Source organism: Taurulus bubalis (genome assembly GCF_910589615.1).
Source record: "Taurulus bubalis genome assembly, chromosome: 8".
In the NCBI taxonomy this organism is placed as follows: Eukaryota; Metazoa; Chordata; class Actinopteri; order Perciformes; family Cottidae; genus Taurulus; species Taurulus bubalis.
In genome coordinates, this window is record NC_136596.1 from 26,396,527 (window position 1) to 26,418,839 (window position 22,313).

The 22,313-nt window shown below is 41.0% G+C and overlaps 1 protein-coding gene across 1 annotated transcript in view; it reads right to left on the bottom strand.

Annotated features, from left to right (window-relative positions):
* LOC306739858 (zinc finger matrin-type protein 4-like) overlaps positions 1–22,313 on the bottom strand; it is a gene marked incomplete at its 3' end in the record, with an annotated part of 91,318 nt that overhangs the window by 68,367 nt on the left and 638 nt on the right. The window contains exon 2 of the mRNA XM_079221923.1: positions 3,029–3,130. Within this exon, the coding sequence (XP_079078049.1) occupies positions 3,029–3,130 (102 nt within the window). The remainder of the gene's footprint in view (positions 1–3,028; positions 3,131–22,313) is intronic.

The window sequence follows — 22,313 nt, forward strand, 5'->3', positions numbered from 1 at the left end:
AATCGTTTCTTTCTGTTCGGCCACGGTGGCTTTCACTACTCATTATTCCAAAACAAATGTGTTATTTTTTTCACAACATATAAAGATATCACAGTCTCAATAATCAACAGTGTAGTCTGGTTTTGTTGTTACCACTTTAAAGACTGAAACTTCAAGAGCAGCACAAAAGGGATAATTACAGACAAATGTATGCATACAGAAATTGAACATCATCCCCAAATAAGTGCAAATCAACCTCTTCTATCTGGAGGAAAGTAACGTTTGCCCATCCTTTATTCCCATCGGTTTTTTTTTGTTCTTGCCGCCGTCACCGTGACCCAAACATGTCACGATGCATTAGCCCCTAACTGTGCTAAAAGAGAATCCAAATATGCTCCTTCTCCACGACAGGCCAAGTGCTGTATTCAGCACTCCCCACACAATAACAAAATGAATATTTGATTTGGATTGGTGCAGTCACTTCCTGTCTCCTGCAACGCCCCAAAGAACAAAGCCGTTCTCCAGCTTACTTTAAATAGCCCTCCCCAGCACCACAGTGAGCACAACACCCTGCAGGAAATGCAGTGTGTCTTGTTAAAAGAGTTCCAGAAGAAAAGTTGACTCAAAGACAAAAGGAAGGCAAACTTCAAAACGTAATGCAACCAAAAGAAATGTCTCTTTGATGAGATTACACCTCAGCAGCGACCGGCTCTCTGTTAGGAATAGTGAAATCAATGAAAATGCTAAACTGACTCAAGGTCTCATGTCATTTTATTCTGGTCTCAAAAGAAAAAACACCCTCTAAACTAATGGACCACAGTGTTTCGCCTGCTGTTACTGCAGCTGTCACACAGCAGGAACGCAGTCAGACTCAAAGTGACATTGAGTGAGAGGCAGCATGTGATGACAGAAAGGTCCGCTACCTGACTGCATCCAGGCAGGAGGAAGGAATCCAACTGGCTGCTTTGCTCACACTGTCTTTGAGGCAGGTTCGGTGGTTCAAGCCCCGGTTCCGCTAGTCCATGTTGACGTGTCCTTGAGCAAGACACTTAACCCTGAATTGCTCCCCGTTTCTGTGTCTACGGTGTATAGAGCAAACATGTATTGGATAAAAGCGTCAGCTAAATGTAATGTAATAATGTAATGATCAGACTATCTAGACTCATGCACACCTTCTAGAAGGAGAATGTACCGTGTACGCCAGTGTTCAGACATCCACCTAATTACATTAAATACCTTTCTAACCAGCCAAAGCGCTTTACACAACAAGTCAGCATTCAACCATTCACACAGATGGGAAGCGTTCACAAGCAGTGGCTCAGTATCTTACCAAAGGCCACAAGGGCCAGGGTTTGAAAGCACCCATTTGGCAATATTTAAATCCAATGCTAATAGGGGATCTGATAACGCTAATGAGGCAATCTGGAAACTGTATCTGATGAAGGTGACAGCACCTCTAATCTTCCAGAGCCAAAGGCGCACCACGAGAGTGATTCCACCGGGCGCAGCGAAGGAGGCTGCCGGATCTATTTCACCGGATGCAACACTAAGAATTAAGAATGTGCATCCGCAGGAAAAGCTCGACCGGAAAAAATAGCGTTAAACATCCAAGTGAGAGCTGTGAGTTGAGATATTGGACGTCATCGACAAATATTTTCTTCTACAATGTCTGACACCGGTGTTGTTGCAGCTGTATTAAGCGTGGAGAAATGTCCTCGCCATGGCATCACTAGCATTGAAGTCAGGCAGGAGTTGTTACACATACATGAATGGATTTGTTTAAAAAAAAAGCCCAGTTCTTTTCAGGAGCTCTCAAAGACCCCAAGCAGCAATTAAGATTATGTTGAGAGAGCTAATTCCCCACAAACTTAGCACACAAGACGTTGAAATACTTAGTTAGGTCCAATAAAGGCGGTAGAATACTTAGCGCAGGATGGAGCTGTGGCAGCAGACGGCGTATGGGCATTAGTATTCCAGGAGAGTGGTAGGGAGTAGTCGTGATGTGAGGGCGATTCTACCCCTAAATAGGACTGGACAGTGGTAGAGAACAGCTCATTAGTGAGCCAGGGCTTGTGAAGCATGAATGAAGCCGCTGAAGCAAATGAGATAACCAAAGCACAACCTCTGAGTATTGTAAAAAGAAAGGTAATGGCTGTCGAGTCAAGGCCACGTAAAGCTCCAAACATGAAGGGAAAAACCAAAGGATGTTAATGTACTCGATCGAACACAAAACCAATATCCCAACAAAAATAACACAAAGATGACTTTAGAGCATCATTAAACCTCCACATTCAGAGAGGTATTCAACATGCAGCCAGCCTGTTTGTGGATTGGAGAGAGATCTCTCCGCTTGCATGGCTGCAAACAGCACAGTGAAGTTGTGAAACACGCTACTTGCAATAAAATGAAGATATGACAGCATGGTGCCACAAAATCGAAATGATTGATTATCGTTAAAAAAAAGGCTGATTTGGCACCTTTAACATCTGTGTGCTAGAAACACAATATTGGAATAGTTTCCTGTTTCATTTTGTATTTCCCTGTCTCTTGTGTCTCGTGTTCACTTCCCTTCCTGCCTTTGTATGTTTTCTCACCTTAGTGATTGTCTGTCTTTTTTTCCAGGTATATTTGTAATTTTGCCTGTTTACGGTTTGGGTATTTTTCCAGTTACTCATTTTTGGACTGATAGTTTTGTTTGTGTTGGACATTTCTTTGTTATTCAAATTCACAGTGTCATCCCTCTGTTCCCCTGTGTCTATCTGCATTTGAGGCCATACCCTGTTGTCCTTTTGCCCCAGTCGTGACAAGAAGCGATGCATGCATATCACTTAGATTATATAGTATGTTCAATTCAGTTCTGATGCTATTATTTCTTAATTTTCATTGCAGCTATGTACTGAGGTCTGATGAAAAACAGAAGGGGGTAAAGTCAGGTGCATTGTGTGTTTACAAACAGAATGTCAGCTGCAGGCTCAGGTGGGCTGGGGGTGGAGCCAAAACATTGTTGACAAGAGTGCAGTGTATCAGAGTCATGTGAGGTCATCTTCACCTCGTAATGGGCGACCCTCTGGGATTCGGAGATGAGCTGAGCGCTGCACACTTTGCAGTAGCTGTCTGTGAAAAGCCCTTGGTCCACCTCTGTTGACTTCATCTGGAGAGAGAAACAAACACGGACATGGTTACCGACCGGGACGCACTTCGTGGCAACGACGTGAACACGCAATGTTGAGCATCTCCAACATGTTTCAGTTGAATACCCGGCCTGCGAAATTAGATCAAATCTGAAAGTGTGCACAAACGTCGTTCAAGCCTTGTTACCTCGTTCAAAATCCAAATGAGTGCTGGAAATGAAATTGGTATCAAAGTTGTGTCCACAAGATTTACCATCTGCAAAAAACAAAAAGCCGACTATCACGCAGCCTTGCTTTGTTGGTCTGCAGGGAGCTAAGTCAAACCAACCAAGATGTAATAGAGCAAGTAAACAATAATCTCATGTACTGTCATCGTTGTTAATAAATATTTTATTATCTCGTGCATTTCAGTTAGTGGCAGATGCTGAGCAGCTTCTGAAAGCAATGAGTCAGAAAAAACATTTCATATCAAACATTGCACTAAAACTTGCAGCCTAAATTATACTTTAGGAGGATAAATAAATAACAATGACAGATTGACTTAAAAGTTTTTCCTGGAAGTTCATTAACGTGTAATGCACTTGTTGGAGAATGTTCAGAGAGCGACAGCTGCTGAAAGCTTTCGTTACCTTTTCCACAGGCACAGCTGAGCCAGCTCTGCTTTCTATTACTAATTCAGCCCCGCTCCCATTAGGGGCTCACATTTCATATTTAGAAGCAGTCAGGCTCAACGCATCCTCACTTACACGGGCTCATTAGAAGCAGCACACATGAGAACTCAGTCATGTAGGTTGAGAAACTTGTAGGAATATTCTTCACTGAGATCGGAGACACAACGACCAGCTGATGCCGAATGCTGTCGTGTTCTGTTCTATCTGAACGTCTTCACAAAACACACAGATGGTCGTTGAGGCCGTGCACACGTGACAAACTGTAACACCTTTTCATAAATAAATAAATGGTGCGTTATGTGGGTTGGAGCCACTTCCAACATGTTGTGTTCTGCTAGGAGCTACAGGTGCAATGAAAAGGACACAGAAGAAGAAAATAGTACAGCATCGTCTTCAAGTCGAGAGCAAATGTGTAAAAAAAAAATGTGACGTCACCATTATCATGGCCAAAATAATTGTTATTCACAATCTTATCCCAATAATCATCAAACTTAATAAAACATGTCTCTAAAACATAAATGTTTTGTACAGAAAATAATTCTGAGTAAACATCTTTTTTAGTGAAAGAACCATTTGAAAAACAATCAAACATAAATAGGGTAATTATAAATCATAATTTCCCCCTGGTAAAATATTATATAAATACATAAAAACATCACGATGTAGGAGTCTGTCCTTTCATGATAATTGTTGTATTATTTTAATTAGGCTCTATTTTCCACTTGTTATATTTTCCACTTGTAATTTACCCTTCACTGAAGAAAATACAGGACTGATCTTTTAACAAGAATACACACTTTAAACCAAAAATAAAGTCCATCTGGCATTGTGGCATACAATGTATGCCAATTGTACTACTGTTTGCTACTTTTCTGTACCAAACAGTACTGCTTGCCGTGTGGCCTAGGGAGTGAGAATTTACTAAACCTTGGTCCTTTTTAAGACAGAATGAAGTGCAAAATGTCAGCATGTTCACTCTCTCTGGCTCTGCCCGTTGAGGTGTGATAATGTGCCCACTGGCACAAAAGACTCTCAGAAGGAACACTATGCAGGTAAGCTTGACATTTCACCACGGCAACGTGTCCCATCAGCTTCAATGAATGGGGCAGACGTATGTATCTTCACCTCTGCTCCCACACACAAACACACAAAATCACAAACACACAAACAACATTATCTCTTTTTTTTGTTCATGATGTATTCATATATTTTAGCAAAAACTACAATTGCCGAAATAACTCCCCCCTTGCCCATGGGGATGGATAATCTACATCTCATCATCATTTCATCTCTTTCTTCTGCCTGCAGTGCATTATGTGAAGAGAATGATCATCAACTCTTCACTTCCCTCAGCTCTATGCAGTGTTAAAGCGTCCTTCAGCTAATTGTAGGGATGCCATGGCGAGGACACAATGCTATCACAATGCTATCACAATGCTATCACAATGAGTCTCTGCAACGTAAAAAGTCCCATCCGCAAGAATATGCTATGCTCAGAGCAAGTGACGTAGAATAACTCGTCACACTCAAAGAAAGGAAGAGCAAGTGACGTAATATATAAAAAAAGATGACTTATTTTGGGCTGGTCAAACAAACCCCTGACTTTCACCCAGAGCACCTGTGTTCGTGTCCCCTGACGTTTGTGAAAGCTTTGTTTCTGGTGGAACCCAAAGATCCTGCACCTTCAAAGTAGTTTGTACACTCATACAGCAATATGATACATCATTTTGAAAAAGCAACATAGACTACTGGGACTAGCACCGGAAGAGTGCAATGCCCGTGCCAATCTCTAAATGAGAGAAAATACTGATTATGCAGATTCAGATGATGTGAGAGACGACCCATCTTCACAATGTAACACCGAGTGCCGTGAAACGCCTTGTGAATTGTTTTGGTTTTATGGCCAGCAACTTTACATTCTGGTCCACTTTTAATCAGCTCTGCTGTCAGCAGCAGGCAGTAGTTCTTTTGTTTGGTTTTTCAGCCCAAAACTGTACTGCGTTTACACTGCCAAGCACCAAGCAGCAGGCGGACAGAGTTAGGGACAACCTGGTGAACATAGTGGTGCACTTAGCTGATGAACCACAAGCATGTCTTTGGCCTTTCTGTAATGATGTTACTTGCGATCACAGCAGGATGACCTTCAAGTTGCATTTAGCCTCACCTTTCCAGGACATGGCATGACCTTGGCAGAGGCCACCGCCAGACTGACTGGACAAGGATAAAACATGTCAGAGGGCAGTGTCTCTGCAGACAAAAGGCAAGAGAAGAAGAGGAATATAAGTATATTAGGAACGCCGCTCTCCTCCTCAGTTTGGAAATCATTCGAAAGCAGCTTCAGATTCTACAGGACAAACGGCATGAATGAGAGGCTTTGAGAGCTCTATTAGCTTATGCCAATGTTGGGCCCACTGCCTGCTCTAGTAAGAGTGCACATATGCTGTCAATGATTGATCACCCTAAATTCTGTTAGGCAACAGAATCATCGTCGACAACATCAGCAGCAGCACAAAGACGGGGTGCAGCAGCAGCAGCAGCAGCCTGGGAAAGAAAACAACTCTTATCATGAGATTTATTTTCCCCCGGGAAGTGTTCATTCCTGATTGTTTCATTGTTCAACTCTGCATTTTGAGACAGAATTGTCCAGCTCCTGCAATGTGAAATGAAGAGATAAAGAAAACAAACTAAAAGTCGTTGTGTTTATTTCCCATGTATGTCTCAATAATGCATCATTATGCCAGAAAAGAAGCATTTTGTTGAAACCATTGTCGAGATATGACCTCTGACCCTTACTTTTGTCCTGATGTAAAATCAGTAATCATGGGAGTTTATGCTATTGTTACTGCAGAGCGTGCACAGCTCCGGAAGGATTACAACGGTTTGATAATCAATCGTATGGTTCTGGCCACCATTTCTATCGGTCCTGATGACACTGCATTTACCAAACTAATGCTAAAGGAAGTATGCAGTATTGCCCAAGAACAAATCAATTAGCATGGATTAGCATGTGTTTCGAACCGCCGATCGAATGACGAACCCCTCTACCACTGAGCCACAGTCGCCCCATACTCTTTTTAAGCATCACATAGCCAAAGTCTCACCTCATTTCTTTCTCCCCTGGTTGTCATTGTTAACTTAATGTTCAGTTAGTCCGAGGCCTCCTGACTGGTTCCATTGTGAGCTGCTCCTATAGTGTTGACATGATGGGCACAGGACACACTGGTGCAAGCAGCTCAGGTGACCTCTTTTTTTTTTCTTCAATAAAAATATGGAGAGACTTTGAAAAGGCTTTTATCTTCTTTAACTACATTTGGTTCTCATCTATTTTGTCAACAATCAAATGTTGATTTAGTGAGTGTTTAATGAAGTTGGTCTCGTCATCACCTCATCTAAGTTGTTGATGAACATAATCACTCTTAACTTAGTCGTAAGTGAAATTAACACCTAGAGCCGTTTGAGGTGCACGGCCACAAAGACAATGAGCTGGGCGAGTCATGAGGGGCGAGTCATGAGGGGAGGTCCCACGAGGGGATTCATTGTATCATTGTATTTGACAGCAAAATACAATTTGAATAACAAAATCAATATCGCTGCATTCACAGAATTTAACTGTAACAGAAAAAGGAATGATGGCCCAAACTACAAAAAGAAGACCCAGTGTGTGTATCACTTAGCAGCACTGGAGGGAAAGCAAAGTCCTGCTGAGTGTTAAGTACAGCTCTCCAAAGAGCAACCGCTGCTCACCGAATCCATCAATTCACCTTTTATTAAGATAATGGATTTTACTGCCAATGTCGGTGCTCTCTTCTAAATGAGATGCTGAGAAAATTATATATTTTCACCCGGTGTGATTAGATTGTAAACCCAATAGGATGTTCTCTGCACAATTCAATCATCAATATCAGATCAATACAGCTGCTGTTGACATTGTTACAGCCAGGCTCCTTCTGCAAAGCACTGTGAGCTCATTACTGAAGTCGCATTGCCACTTTGGTGAAGGAGAAACACGGGACAGAGAACTTAAGAGGGAACAATGCACAGTGCGCTGATGATCAAATTAACGGGAAGCCAGCTTGCTTCTCACACAGAGGCAACACTGTTTACCATCTGTCCTGTACTCTGATGGACCAACAACACATCAGCTGAGGCAGGCTGCGTAGAGCTGGGAGCCCGAGGCTCAGTTTCTTTATTCCTTTGTTATAATCAATTTCATTATGTAGTGCAGTCTGTACACATGACTGACCTATTGCACTCACAGCCTGATGCTTTTTCTTTTTTCTCTGGGGGGAGTTTTTTTTTGTAACATCTGATGCGAGGGCGCAAGGCCAGAGGATGTTAAAGCCCCTGAGGCAAATCTGTGATTTGTCATATTGTGCAGTATAAATAAAATGGAATTGAAAAAGAAGAAAAAAAGAGATATACGGGTCACAAGGGTGAGAGGGAGGTCACAGCCGCGAGTGCCCAGCAGCTGTAAAAGGTCAGCTGTATTTCAAGGCTCTACTGGCCTTTCAGTCGGTCACCCTTCGACTGAGGACGGCTCAGATACAGAATTCTGAGAAAACAAGTACACAGCAGTTGCACGACACAGGGGACAACATTCGCAACACAGAGCTGGTCAAAGACATACAAAAAAACATAAATCAAACTGGCTACTGGTCCCTAGTAGCGCTGGAAGCGATCATCCCAACGCAGTTCCTGGAGAAGTCGGTGATATTCAGCGAGCTGTGTGTGCCTAGGGATAATATTATAAACCCAGACACGAGGGCGTTTGATCTTCCAACGTTTTTGGGATTTCCACAAAAAGTATAAAGCAGAAATAGTGCTTATCTCCATGGTGGATGGCGGAAATAATAACTTTTTGCGCGGAGATAAGCCACGCCCCCTCTCCAACGCGAATGACGCGACTATGTAGACTGTAATACAAACAGTTCAGTTTGTCTGCTTAACAATCCCATTTTGCTGCAATAAAAATGATTGAAGTGAGATGAACAGACTGAGAACGTTATCTTATTAGATCAAATATGTTTGGGGACAATTTGCGGTTGAAAAAAGGTAATAAATCGCAATATATCGCAATACGTAATATATCGCAATACTTAATATATCGCAATACTCAATGTATCGCAGTATCGTGATAATATCGCATCGGGACTTGAGAATCGTGATAATATCGTATCGTGCGACCTCTGATGATTCCCACCCCTAGCATTTAGCCATCCAAAAGTTGTTGAAACCTTTTCCCCTGAATACAACATGTCAACATGCTGGTAACACTAAGTCAGCAGATCACCAATTCATAAAGACTTATCATCTGGAAACCATGAATGTCTGTGCAAATTCATGTTAGAAGAAGTGAAAACTGTGAAGAGATCCCCAAAGTCAATAGTATTTATCCATTGGGGAATATTAATAATGGCAATCTCTCAGCACTAATCACTGTCGAGTCTCAAAACCAAATAAGTAATGCTGCTGGTGGCACTAGTGCAAATCCAGAGGATCAAACAAGACATTGGCATTCGTCATCTGGGACCCATGACTGTGCAAAATGTCATCGCAATCCAACCAATAGTTGTAAAGTCTGGACCAAAGCAGTGGCATTGCCATATACCGCCGGTAGCTTGGCCGAAAACACAAAGTCTTTGCAGTTTCGAGTGGCTCTGCCTAATTCCACTTAACTTTTTCTCCACTCAGCAATTATCTCATGGACACCAAATGTGTCTCTCCTTAGTTAATTTAATCTAAAGTGCTAATGGTTTCACTTGGGTCGATTCAGCAACTCCCACGCACAGACCTCAGATTCCTCTAGTGACGGGCTGTTGCTGCAGATCAGCCCCAGACTGTTCTCCCATCATTAAACAGAGAGCAGTAGCACAGAGAAACAGTGCTCATAAAAGAGGAGACAGAGGCCTTGCAAAGGTCCTGAACAGTTCATTCCACTAGCCGTGTAAGAAAATATCGATACACCGGAGTTATTGAGATATTATATGTTGTGGTACAGTATTGATTCTGTGTTGTTTTTTGTATTAATAGTTGACATGCACAGATTCGTGGCAGACAGTTGCTCAGATTGCACAAAAATTAGTGCTATGATGTTGGATGTTACAGGGATTGTGATAAACACCAATGCACATGCTACTGTTATGATTGCATAAAAAGTCTACTTTTTTTAAATCTGGTTATATGCATATGGCAGTGTATTCTGTGTATTAAGGAATCTAAACTTAGATATTATAAAAGGCGATATAATGCCTTGCTTACAGTATCGCAATATAACGCAATATACTTCTACCATAACCACTGTGCTACGAAAAGTATCACACGTGCACTGATTCACAAAAACAGAGCTCAGAGTCTGTAATCCAACAAGCATACATTCAATGTTCGGTTTATTCAACATTTTCACTGTTTATTTCATACCAACTTTTACCGAAAACATCATCACTGGGAAACTCAATGTCATCCTTAAATACATGAACATAATTGAGCTTCAAATATCAGGAGGAAAAGTGACCAGAATAACTGATATGCCACAGCAGAGAAACAACTCCTTCAGAAAAATGTATCGGATGACACTTTAAAATCAAGATAGCATTCCACTGAGTCATCCTAAAACGCTATATTATATATATATACAACACCACATTCCCATGGTCATTACTGAATTTAGGAGATAGAGGTCCTCTATAAAATCCTCTATATAATTCATGACAAAGAGACTTTCATGTAAGCAGTATTAAAGAGGCCTATACATTATGCAGCAGTTTAAATAGAGACTTGCGAGTGCTGGGAGGCAGTGGCTGTCCCTCAGGTATTTGAAAACGCAACCAGGTTTACATACTATAAAACAATAATTGTAATTCATAATGACATGTGTTATTCGAAAGCTAAAGACATGGCCAAATGGTTACATTATTTCCTGAAATGATTTGAAATATACTGGCACAATATCACAGCGAAAAGTCACAGAAAACGGCAATTATACATGCTGGGATAGGAAAGCTACATTATGAACAAATGCATTTAGTTCATGCTCCAAACAGTAAAAAACAGCATTAGGTGAAGGTAAATTACAACGTTATCGTGATGTGTACAAATGTAATCTTGTAAAATTAAGTTTAAGTTTAAAGGACAAGTTTTCACATAAATATTAAATAGATAGAGAGAGAGTTGTGACCTGGTTAACTTCCCAACAATAGATTTAAGCAGCTTATAATACAAAATCAAAACTATGGTGTTCATTTATTTTAATGACAACCACAAGTCTGCAGGTTTTGTCCACGCAGTGTAATTTTCGGGCTTTTGGAAGAACATTTCTCCTCTCAATATGCAAAGTCAGAAACGCCTGGCCCATTTATCTAACTGCAAGGACTGCAAGAGGGTCTCCTTGCAGCCTGTTGCGGGTGTTTGTCTTGACCTGCAAATACATGAACTGTTAGGCTTCAAACGTGATAGCTGATATCTTAAGACAGTGATAGCTTAAAGCAGCAAATCCCATTGTGAAAAATACTCCACATATTTGACACATGACTCAACACACTGTTGAGCCATGTGTATAATATGATTAACTACTACTTAACTGCATGAACTGTCATTTAGTACTTTGGCTACGAAATCATACCTCAGACAAATGAATGCTTATTACAACTATTTTTTAAATGTCTTTAAAATTTTGAAACAAATTTTTCAAAATGAGTTGCTGTGCAATTATAGCAACTATTGCTATAATAGCAATTTTATTTAATAATGAAAAAGACTGCTTCTCAATTCCCAGAATAAAGTAACCTTCAACAATAAAGTATACCCCTGTTTAATGGAGAATGATGATAACACACGCACGATAGTGGTTACTCATGAATCAGAGTTGGTCATTCATTCCATATGCAGCATTATAAGTAGTGAAACTGGCTATTAATCATAGCTACTCTACTGATCATTAGTATCCGCTTCAGAGATGTGCTGTGAGCTACTGTCACAAAGAACTTCTGAAGCGCTCAACGCCGTACAAGTCATAATGAGGTCTTGCTAAAGAAAAGGCTCTACTGTGCATATTTCTCACGAGGCCAGTGTGACTTATTGCTGGCTGTTGGGACTGTGCCTCAAATTATGCAATTCTAATCTACTTAAAGTTAGCACTGTTGGCTCAGCAAATGCCACTAACCGCCATTCTGACTCTGCCATCTCCTCGATGACATGCGAGAACCATGTGCATACTATGTCGACCCACTAACCAACGTCCATAACACTGCGGACACTAGGCCCCACAAGAACTGGCACGCTATGCTCTGCCCTATTTATGCTCGGTTATTGTTTGCCATAGCTGCTTCTCAGCCCTGTCTGCCCCGTGTGTTCTGAACAGGGTTCCATGTGCCCAAGAAATTGGTTGGTGTCAGGGCCATTCTGGACCTTCATGTTGTGGTGGGAGGACAACGTTTTCAGTACTGCCGCCTTTCATTTGGTTACTCACTAGCCTGAGGTGACATTCCACTTGGGCATATCATGTACGGTGCTTTCAGGTATGTCTAATTGGAGGACATCTGCCTGGCCTCTTGGTCTGGTGCGGTTTAGGGAGAACTGATCTGCAGCAGATGGAGGTGCTCTTTGGTACACCTTTGGTTGGTATGGTTGCAGACCGGGGCGAGACCCTTAGGAAGGCGGTGCTTGGCCGCCAGACTATCTATTTCTTGTTTTTGATTGGATTTTCACCCGTGTTGTTCAGGCCCAGCTGGGAGTACATATCTCATCCCTACGACTCTTCATGTTAGGTAACCCAATGGGCTCTTTAGAGGGCTATACATATACTCATATACCTGTATTACTGTACTAGTAGTTTTTGTTCCACGAAAGAGTAAATCTATTTTGACAGTAACAGCAATGCAGCGGACCTCTGGAAGTACTGAGAACTGAATTTGGATTTAACAACAGCGTTATTACCAGCACAGTCACACATATTTGGAGTAGGAATGCAAATCAATATTTTATTGATACAGATACGATTGTTGATACGAATGGTCCGATTCTTTTTTTGATTACTGACTAACTGTGGGTGGAAAAGAGTACATACAGAAAAAAATGCGAACAGTCCAGTCAGTGTAAACCATCAAATATTCTAAATCTTATACCTTTACTTTGTTTTTGTCATCAATAGTGGTTATTGGCACAAAAAAAGTTTTTTGTACAGTATTACGAGCTGAGTATAACTAGTTTTAGGAAGTTTCACATTCTATAATGCTGTGAATATTCAAGTTTCTTTGCAAAAAACATTACTTTTTAACTCATTGTGATAACATTTCAATTGAACTTATTTAGAGCAGGAATACGTCCTAGCTCCTTAGCGAAGGACAATGCTGCCCATCGGCTGCTAACAGCTGACATTACTACTGTCGATTTTAAGCACTGATTGTCCCCAGGTTTATTAGCACCACACTTTTGAATGTTCTTTTTCCTCTTTGCCATGGCTCCAGCCCCAAAAAACATTGTTTAATAGACAGAATACAAGTCTTACCACTCATATTGTCTTCAACGGTTTCTACTTCTAAACCTTCTACCTGTCTCCTGGACCCCATTCCTACGAGGCTGCTTAAATAACTTTTACCTTTAATTAGCGCTTCTCTACTAGATATTATCAATGGGTCTTTACTAACAGGTCATGTCTCGATCCAGAGTTGTTGGCTAACTCAGACCTGTCTCTAATCTTCCCTTCCTCTCTAAGATCCTTGAGAAAGTAGTCGCAAATCAGTTGTGTGACTTTCTACATAACAATAGTTTATTTTTGGACTTTCAGTCAGGATTTAGAAAGAATCATAGCGCAGAGACAGCACTAGTGACAATTACTAATGACCTTCTAGTTGCATCAGATAGGGGACTTGTCTCTGTTCTTGTCTTGTTAGACCTTAGTGCTAGTAAAGGACTTGTCTTTGTACTTGTCTCTTAGTGCTGCATTCGACACCATTGACCATGACATCTTATTACAGAGACTAGATCAGTCGATTGGTATTAAAGGTACAGCACTAAGCTGGTTTAAGTCCTCAGAAACCAATTATCTGATGATATAGTGTCTCTTGATGGAATTGCTCTGGCATCCAGCACCACTGTAAGGAATCTCTGAGTTATCTTTGATCAGGACTTGTTCTTTAACTGAGATCTCAAGTATTGCCTTTTTTCACCTGCGGAACATTTAAAAAATCAAGAACATCCTGTATCAAAGCGATGCAGAAAGGTTGATTCACACATTTGTTACATCAAGACTGGATTACTGTAACTCCTTATTATCAGGCTGCTCTGGTAGGTTTCTTGGATCTCTTCAGTTGATCCAGAATGTACTAACGAGGACTAGGAAGAGAGATCACATTACTCCTGTATTAGCTGATCTGCACTGGCTTCCTGTAAGATCAAGAATCACATTTAAAATCCTTCTCCTCATCTACAAAGCCTTAACTAGTGATGCACCATCATATCTTAAGGAGCTTATAGTGCCATATTACCCCACTAGAGAGCTGTGATCACTGAATGCAGGGCTACTTGTGGTTCATGACTGTCTGGAGCCAGTCCTTCCTTCTACCATGGCGGCCCTGCTGATGCCCCTCCTCTCTACCTCCTTCTACTGACATCGATCGTGGTATCTAACCTTATATCTAAGAACAAAATGAAAATTCATGTTTGTACTGTATGATTCAATGCGAGTCTATAACAGATGTTGGGAATCACTCAATTTAAAAGGCCTGAAATGTGGTAATATATCATTTTGATCTGGCCTTTATATTAAATATCCAGTATGGGCCAGTATGGTCGTACAGTAGTTCCTCTCTGACCACAACTCCATTAAAGTGGTCTCTAAATCACACTAATGAGCTGTTCAGAGCTGCTAAATCATTTATTTGTTCTGGATTGTTCTGAAGTTTTACAGTTCCATGATCATAAAGATTTTGTTAAAGATGATATAAGTCAAAAGAAACCCATTTGGAGCAGCTCCTTAAATGCAGATGTATCTTTCTAAAACTGATTATTCATCCACTTTTGCCAGAGTGCTTTAGTATGAAAGCAACCAAACTAAATGTGCACTCTTTACAGAGAGTGATGATTAAGTTGTGAGAGGTCACGGACTTCAACAATTTATTCATATTTTCAAAAAGTCCTCTCTGCACACCTACATTTTTATCATTTTGCCTGACTTGGCAAGTGAAACATGACTTGTAAACGCCCAGCATTGCAGATAGAAAGCCCCGATATGGTACAATGGCAAGAATTTTACTTTTTAAATGAATGGTTGTTATCTTTGCTGACGTGTTACTGACAGTGAATGATGATAAGGAATAAAGTGAGCATCATGAATTTTGGAGGACCTCCAATGCCTCTGGGGCCAGATAGTTATGATATACCCAGTGTAGGCAAGAACCCTCGTGCTGAAATGGATGCCATCTAAAAGTCTCAAACTGCTTGTAGTGCTGAGACAAACACTCTTCAATCCTGAGTGGAATACAGTGAGATTTACAAGTGAGATTGTGCATAAAACTGCAAAAACAGAGCAAGCAGCATGCAGTCTTTGTAACTATTTATAAATTGAACAATTACATTTCTTTAGCCATAAAGTAATGGACTTAGTCACTGTGACATCACTCGTTGGTTTGCAACCCGAAGTGACACAAGAGGGTGAAGCCAAGGAACAACTGAACAATGAATGAGACACTCATGTGATAAGTAGAATTAAACTAAATAAATTCAGACTTTTTTTTGCAATCGCCCACTGCTACCCACAGACGAAGGTCAGCAATAGGGATGTTACGGTTCCAGGGTTCATGATAAACTACGGAAATCTTCCATAAAAAAATCTGAATCTCAGATTTTAATTATCATTAAAACCATCTTGTGTATTGCAGACCTGCGGAGTGTGTGGTCCAGAGAGAGAGGAGCGACTGTGTGTGTGACGGAGAGTATGAATTCAGCAAGTTCCTGTGTCTTGCTTGCCACCTTCTGACTTAAGTAGAGATGTACTGATGTTTTATTTTATTGGCCCAATCCAATTTTTAAAAGTCTGACCTGCAAATTCCAATTCGTCCTGATTCCGATCAAATAACTATGATTGACAGCAAGGCTCCAGACTGTTTTTGTTTTTTTCACCAATGTCCAGAAAACATTTCAACTGCCCAAAAGTCAGTGTAAACGGTTAAAAATAGAGATTGCTACCCTTTAACTTTTACAATTATAATGGTTATTGCATAACAATCATACAATTTCAATTATTTGGAAATAAAAGATTGTATTTTTATTGTCATGAGCAGTTGCAATTATTTATCATAAGCTTTTTAGAGCCATTGTTGTAATAGTAGCATTTAGCAGCTGTCAGGCCGAAGTGCAAAGTGCATTTTCAGCTTGGAGAGAAGAGTTTTGACAGATCATTCAACAACATGACAGACACAGTTACTGAAAGAAAGCCAGACCAGCTAGATGACACTTATGTCCAGAATAATTTGATTGGTGGCAGTCCCACATCATGTGAATGAAAGTGCCAGCGGGCCTCATTGGTGCATAAACTAGACAAGAGGTCATTATCATTTGTTTACGTTTACGTGGGGTTAATATGTTCTATGAACACGAGGGAGGGAATCTATTGGTGATCAGAATTCTAAGAGCCCTCCGTTGTGCTTAACCAGACACCTTCCACATTTAAATCAGGATCTAGATCTGGGCCGTAAACTGATTGACAATGAATAAATAATAATAATAAATAATAAATGTGTAATCTGTTATCAAAAAACACCTTCCACAAGTAAAAAAAAAAAAGATTCTTAAACTCACAGAAATATTTTGCAAATATAAAACAGATCTGCAAATGCACAAAGAAACTAAATTAAATTATAAAAAAATTAAAAATACCTGTAAATACATGAAATCAATTAAATCAATTAACACATTCATTTGAAATTATTTTGTGGATCTCAATGTTGCACTTGCAATTTTGCATTTTATGAGCACAGTCACACATTCTACCGGTCCAAATGAAAATCCACATTTGGAATCGGCCAATTCTTTGGCTCCCAACATGTTGTGCTTGCAGCATAGTTGGTGGGGGTTAGACCCATTTGGAGCGCGTGGCCCTTACAGAGCGGGCCAACTGCTGGGACCCTGAAAGCGCTGCTTGCATCGTTCATTGACTCCAGGGTATGTAAGAAGCGTTCGGTTGTAACGTTTGTATATACAGCGTCTAGCAGGGAAGGTGATGCAGTCAATGAGTTGTGGCCTGTAAAGGTCCAAATTGCACCAGTTTGACGCTGCACTTTCTTGGGTCTCAAGTAATACACCCCTCAAGTGTGAAGTAAATTGGCTGGACGGTTCACACACACACACACACACACACACACACACACACACACACACACACACACACACACACACACACACACACACACACACACACACACAATCAGTCCTGCAAGGTCCATGGAAACTGTTACCTCTATCATCAGTACCAATTTGTCCAGCTGGTACTCCAGGTCCAGTGAGAGACTCATCATTGCTCCTGGGGTGGGATGGGGGGATACTTCCTATCCCAGAGGCCTATGCACTGATCTGACTACCATTCTGTGCCTATCATGCTTTGTCTTTGGGGAGGCAAACGCAAGCCACATTTTAATGCCATGCCTCGAGGTCAAACAATGAGCAGTTCCTTTGTGTTGGCTGCTAAGTGGCCTATTCCCATGCAGTGTGACCCAAGTGCCGCCCACAGATTTGCTGAGTGAAAACATTAACACGCGCACTGGGCAGACTGCCTGCTCTTCAGTGATATAATCAGCTTGGAGTTCAGCCAGAGCAGAAATTTAGGGAAAATGTTGAGTTAGTCGGACAATAAAATTGTGACACTGGTCAGCCTAATGAGATTATTTATTTCCACTGCCGGCACAACATCAAGCTGAATGATTCAAACTTAAACGATCCATTGCCGAGGATATATTACAACCTGAATATTACAGCACACACCGGTTGCAAGAGACTGTACATGCAGTTGTTCTTAGCGTATACCCATTACAGTTGGCTGTTATACTCTTAGACTAGTCTCAGTCCCAAAGCACTTAACTTAAAGGTGAAGTGTGTAGACTCATATATCGAGTCCGTCCAGAATTTAAAAGACTCTCTTGGTGCAGCAAAAGCCAATTGGGGAATACAAAATACTATATTTTCTCATGTAGCGTAAAATACAACCACTAAGCTGTCCACTTAATTTGACTTACCTCAAAGGGAAGATATAATTACTTAAAGTTCATTAGGTTATCTATGACTTGCATTGCCTGCTATTGGTGACCAGTAAAGCCTCCCTTCTCACAATAGTAGGATGAAAGGCAGTTTGCGTGTCATGGTTAGTAGTACGTAGCCTAAACAGTTGAATAAATAAAAGTCGGTGGTATGGGCTACATACATTTGCTAGGAGGGTTTAATGGAAAGGATCATTTTTTTCAGGCTCACAGTATCTACTAGAGACCACCTTGCAATGGATTGACACCAGCAGCATAAAGTGCCTTTGCAAAGAAATATATATTTAACATGGTTCACTCCCATCTGGGTGACACCAAATCCACTTGATCTGCACCGATACCAGCCCCGTTTATCAAAATAGTACATCCTTCCTAGGAGCTAAAAGGAGCCCCTCCCCCACACACATGCAGACTCACAGACTTAACAGGCACATTCCCAGGAAGTCCTTGAGTGTCTGTCCAAGTCCACATCTCATTAAGTCTGTTCTGTGGTTAGCTGGCAGACCATAGATGCTCAATATAAGTGTGGCAATGGAAATGAAACAACAACAATAATTGCAGAACACATGATCTGCAGGCTATATTTCATATTTGCTATATTTATTTCTGCAGACATTGTTTAATCATAATCTGCAAAGTGTAACCAGCAGCGGTTGGGTTCTAACTAATCTCTACGATAAGAGTCTGCATTCACAATGTCGAATCTTTCGGCAACGAGATAAGATTTTGGCACGGGAGGCGTTCTGGTTTCCGTTTGTAGTCTGAGTAGTAGTGACGAATCCCCTTATAGCAGGCTTTGGTTGAATGCAGATAAACAGTCCGTGTGGAGAGCAAAGAAGGGCGGAAAGCATTGGCTGAAATGCAATCTGGGAACCCTCCAGCTATTGTCTGTAGATGACTTAGCTTTCTGGTGGTTTAAAAATAGCTTGTTACCTGGCTATTTGTCTCTCAACTCCATCGGACTGTCATCAATGAGCAGCGCATGGAAAGAAGAACACCTGAACCCCAGAAATGTAGCCTCTTTCCCCCAAAGCATTATGTGTTGTCAGACCAATAGCTGTTGGGTTCCAAGAATGGTGTCTATAAAGCTAAGAAAATGCAATTTGAACTTTCTTTTATTTCCATTTCATTTTCATTCCATTTGCATGTTAGAGTACATTTTATTCAAGTTTGCAAGGCCTCGGTCTGCAAGTCCATGTGGTGGATTGTGGATGCATCTAACACCTCCTACATCTGCTGCAACCAATTTCACGATCCAAACCATTATTATATTTATTGTATCTATCTTGCTCAAGTCCTCCAACTTTGTGGAAGTGCAATACTACATTTCTGGACTAATTTCTCCTTCCTGGTCAATTGCCTGTTTTCTGGCCGCTTCATTGGATGTCTCTTTGAGATACTACTAGGGAAGGCAAAGATGCACGTTGTTCCAAGGTCCGCAGAACAAGGCCCTTTTAAGTGTATTTGCTACTCTGCTGTGAAGAAAAACAGTAAGAAATGTTTCATCACCTTTTAATAAAGCACACATTTCCCTCTGTGATGCGGCTGACTGCTTAGTTGTTTGCCTCAAAACCATGTCTCCACTCTGCGAAAATAAATGTGTTCAGCTGAGATTATTGGAGCTCTTTGTTTCTTTGGGCGCTATTTATAAAAATCCTCAAACATCTTGGTTGACCTTCTGTGAAAGAAATAATGGAGATAGAACTGTGAACAACTGCTGCGAGAAGGCAATGGAAAACAACAAAGGAGGAGGGCAATTTTAACTTCACAAAAGCAAACAATTATTGATGACATTGAAGCACTGAGCTTCAAAGTCTTTTATTCATAGGCATCACAAATTACAGACAGCAGACGGGGGAATAATGGAAGTGTAGTTTTTTTGCCCACTCTTGAAGTTTTTCCAAAATAGAAAGGAAGACTGGAGGTCCTGAACAGACGCAGGAAAATCACTGGGATATTAAAGAACGGGTCGATGAAGGACCTTTAATATCTGAGGCTGTTTGTAATGTGTTTCTGTTTATCACAACTTTCATGTGGCGTCTCAGAAAGGAGCCGAAGCGAAGGTTTGTGTCACGGCAGAACCTTTTAACGAAAGCTCCCGTGGTGCCGAGATGAAGCCGTCTCGTGGTTTACAGGAGCAGACGGCGAAGAGATCGCGTGGCTTCTCAGGGGAAAAAGTCAACTTTAAATGAGGCGGATTGAGATGGAGCTTAGAGCGCCTACTTGGTGAAACGCTGCAGTATTATTTTGCTCATCGTGCTGGAGGCTGCAGACTAAAACAGATCATCCACATCTTGATCTTAAGTATTAGTTGAACGGGTGCTGCAGGAGAAAAGGAGGGCTCCTGTTTCAAAATGAAGTGTATATACTATTTTAAAAAAGTGACACCTACTGTACCCTTGTGGCGCTTAACAAAAGATACTTTTCTATGTGTCTGCTGTCTACACATATTTTGGAGTTACTGTATTGTTCCATTCCTGGTCTCCTCGTACAACACTTTCTCACCCCAATGCATCAAAGACCCCTAAGCTTCCAGCGATGACACTCGGCATTCCCCTTTAACAGTGTTGGGCGTGTGAGGGATGGCATGTCAATCTACGTAGCATAGTTTGTATGATATCCTCCAAAAAGTTACTCCTAATCTTTTGTGCATTTTCCTACGAAAGCTTATGGTCTTTTCTAAATAAACATCTGTCTTTACAGGAAACTTTCACTTTTGGCATCAAAACTACTTTGTTAGGTTTATGCAAAAACAACCAGGTAGTTAGGTTTAGGCATCAGAACCACTTACTTAGGTTTTAGAAAAGATCAGTCAGGTTAAAATACCCATGGAAGTGCCGTCACTGAAGTAGTTGAGTCATCAAAAACATCAACGTGGACGTTTCGCTTCACATGGAGAACACACTCCGGTCTCCTGGCTGAACGATCGCCATTTGTTGGACCCCTCCACCTCGTTTGAGATGACGGGGATGACGGACGAAAACATTTCATGGGATATCTACAAATTACGGCACATTGTTTTTGTAGGAATTGCTACGAATGTTGGATGTGACCCGCCTGGCTTGTAACATGCATAGTGTCTTTTCAAAATAAACATTTGTCCTCACAGGAAGTTAGGTTTAGGCAACAAAACCACTTAGTAAGGGTTAGTCAGGCCTCTCTCTCTCTCCGAGCCAACGACAATGTGTCTCTGATCTGAGGCTTTTGATAGCTGGATAGTTTTTTTGGGGTTTATTTGGCCTAGGTGCTGTGGGAAAATTGCTTGTAATAGTAATGAAAACCCTGACTGAGCAATTAGCGGATTAATCAAGAAAATAATCAACATGGGAGGTGCAACCAAATTTCTAAAAACCAAACCCACCGGGTGGAGAAACTAAAACATATAGAGGCTGTGCTTGGGGGGAAAGGCAACAATAGTAATGCTGCCTCGAATTAAAACATCAAAGCAACATTTGTAACAGTTGTGTTTTCCTGTTTCCATTTTGTTTGCTTTATTGTGCAAAAGGGAAATAGTCACTGAAGTCCTGAATGGCAGTTTGATGGGGGAAAGACAAAACACTATTTAAAATGTGGGGTTGTTTATGTTTGAGAGCTAAAAAATGATTGGTTTATTAATCTTGTACACGATCAATAAATAATTGATCAGCAACAATTTTGATAAGCAGTTCATTGTTTCAGTAAACATTTTTTAAAGGAACCAAAAAAAGCTATGTGCTTGTTTCAGCTCCAAAAAAGTCAAGCTTTGATTATTTATTTATTTCCATACATTCATGACTAAACATCTGTGTTTCTGACTATTGGTCAGTCAATTATTCGGCTCAGGGAGATTACACTGGACAGCTTTTACTGTTCTTGAACATTTTATCGATGGAGTAATTAATTAATTAGCAAGGCAATGAAGGACAAATTATTCACTAATTAAAAATAATCTCCTTTCTCTTATGGTGTGCTAGAGGGTGCTTAAAAGGTGCTTAACGATGACCTCCAGTCTACTACATCAGCCACAGATAAAGGAGAAAAAAAATCTATTCATTTAGGAAAGTTGACAGGATGACCAACGATGCCAGTCCCTGTGACGAGGATCCACAGGAGCTCTAGTCAGACACAGGGGTGAGGAGGATGTGTGCAGCTCCCTCCGCTAACGCTGTGCTTCTAACCCACTTTAAATGTCACCTTGAGAGAGAATCCACAAGCCGCTGCTCTGCAACCTCGGATGACGTGTGCGCGTGCGTGCGTTCGTGCGTGCGTGTGTGTGTGTGTGTGTGTGCGTGTGTGAATAAAAAGCCAGA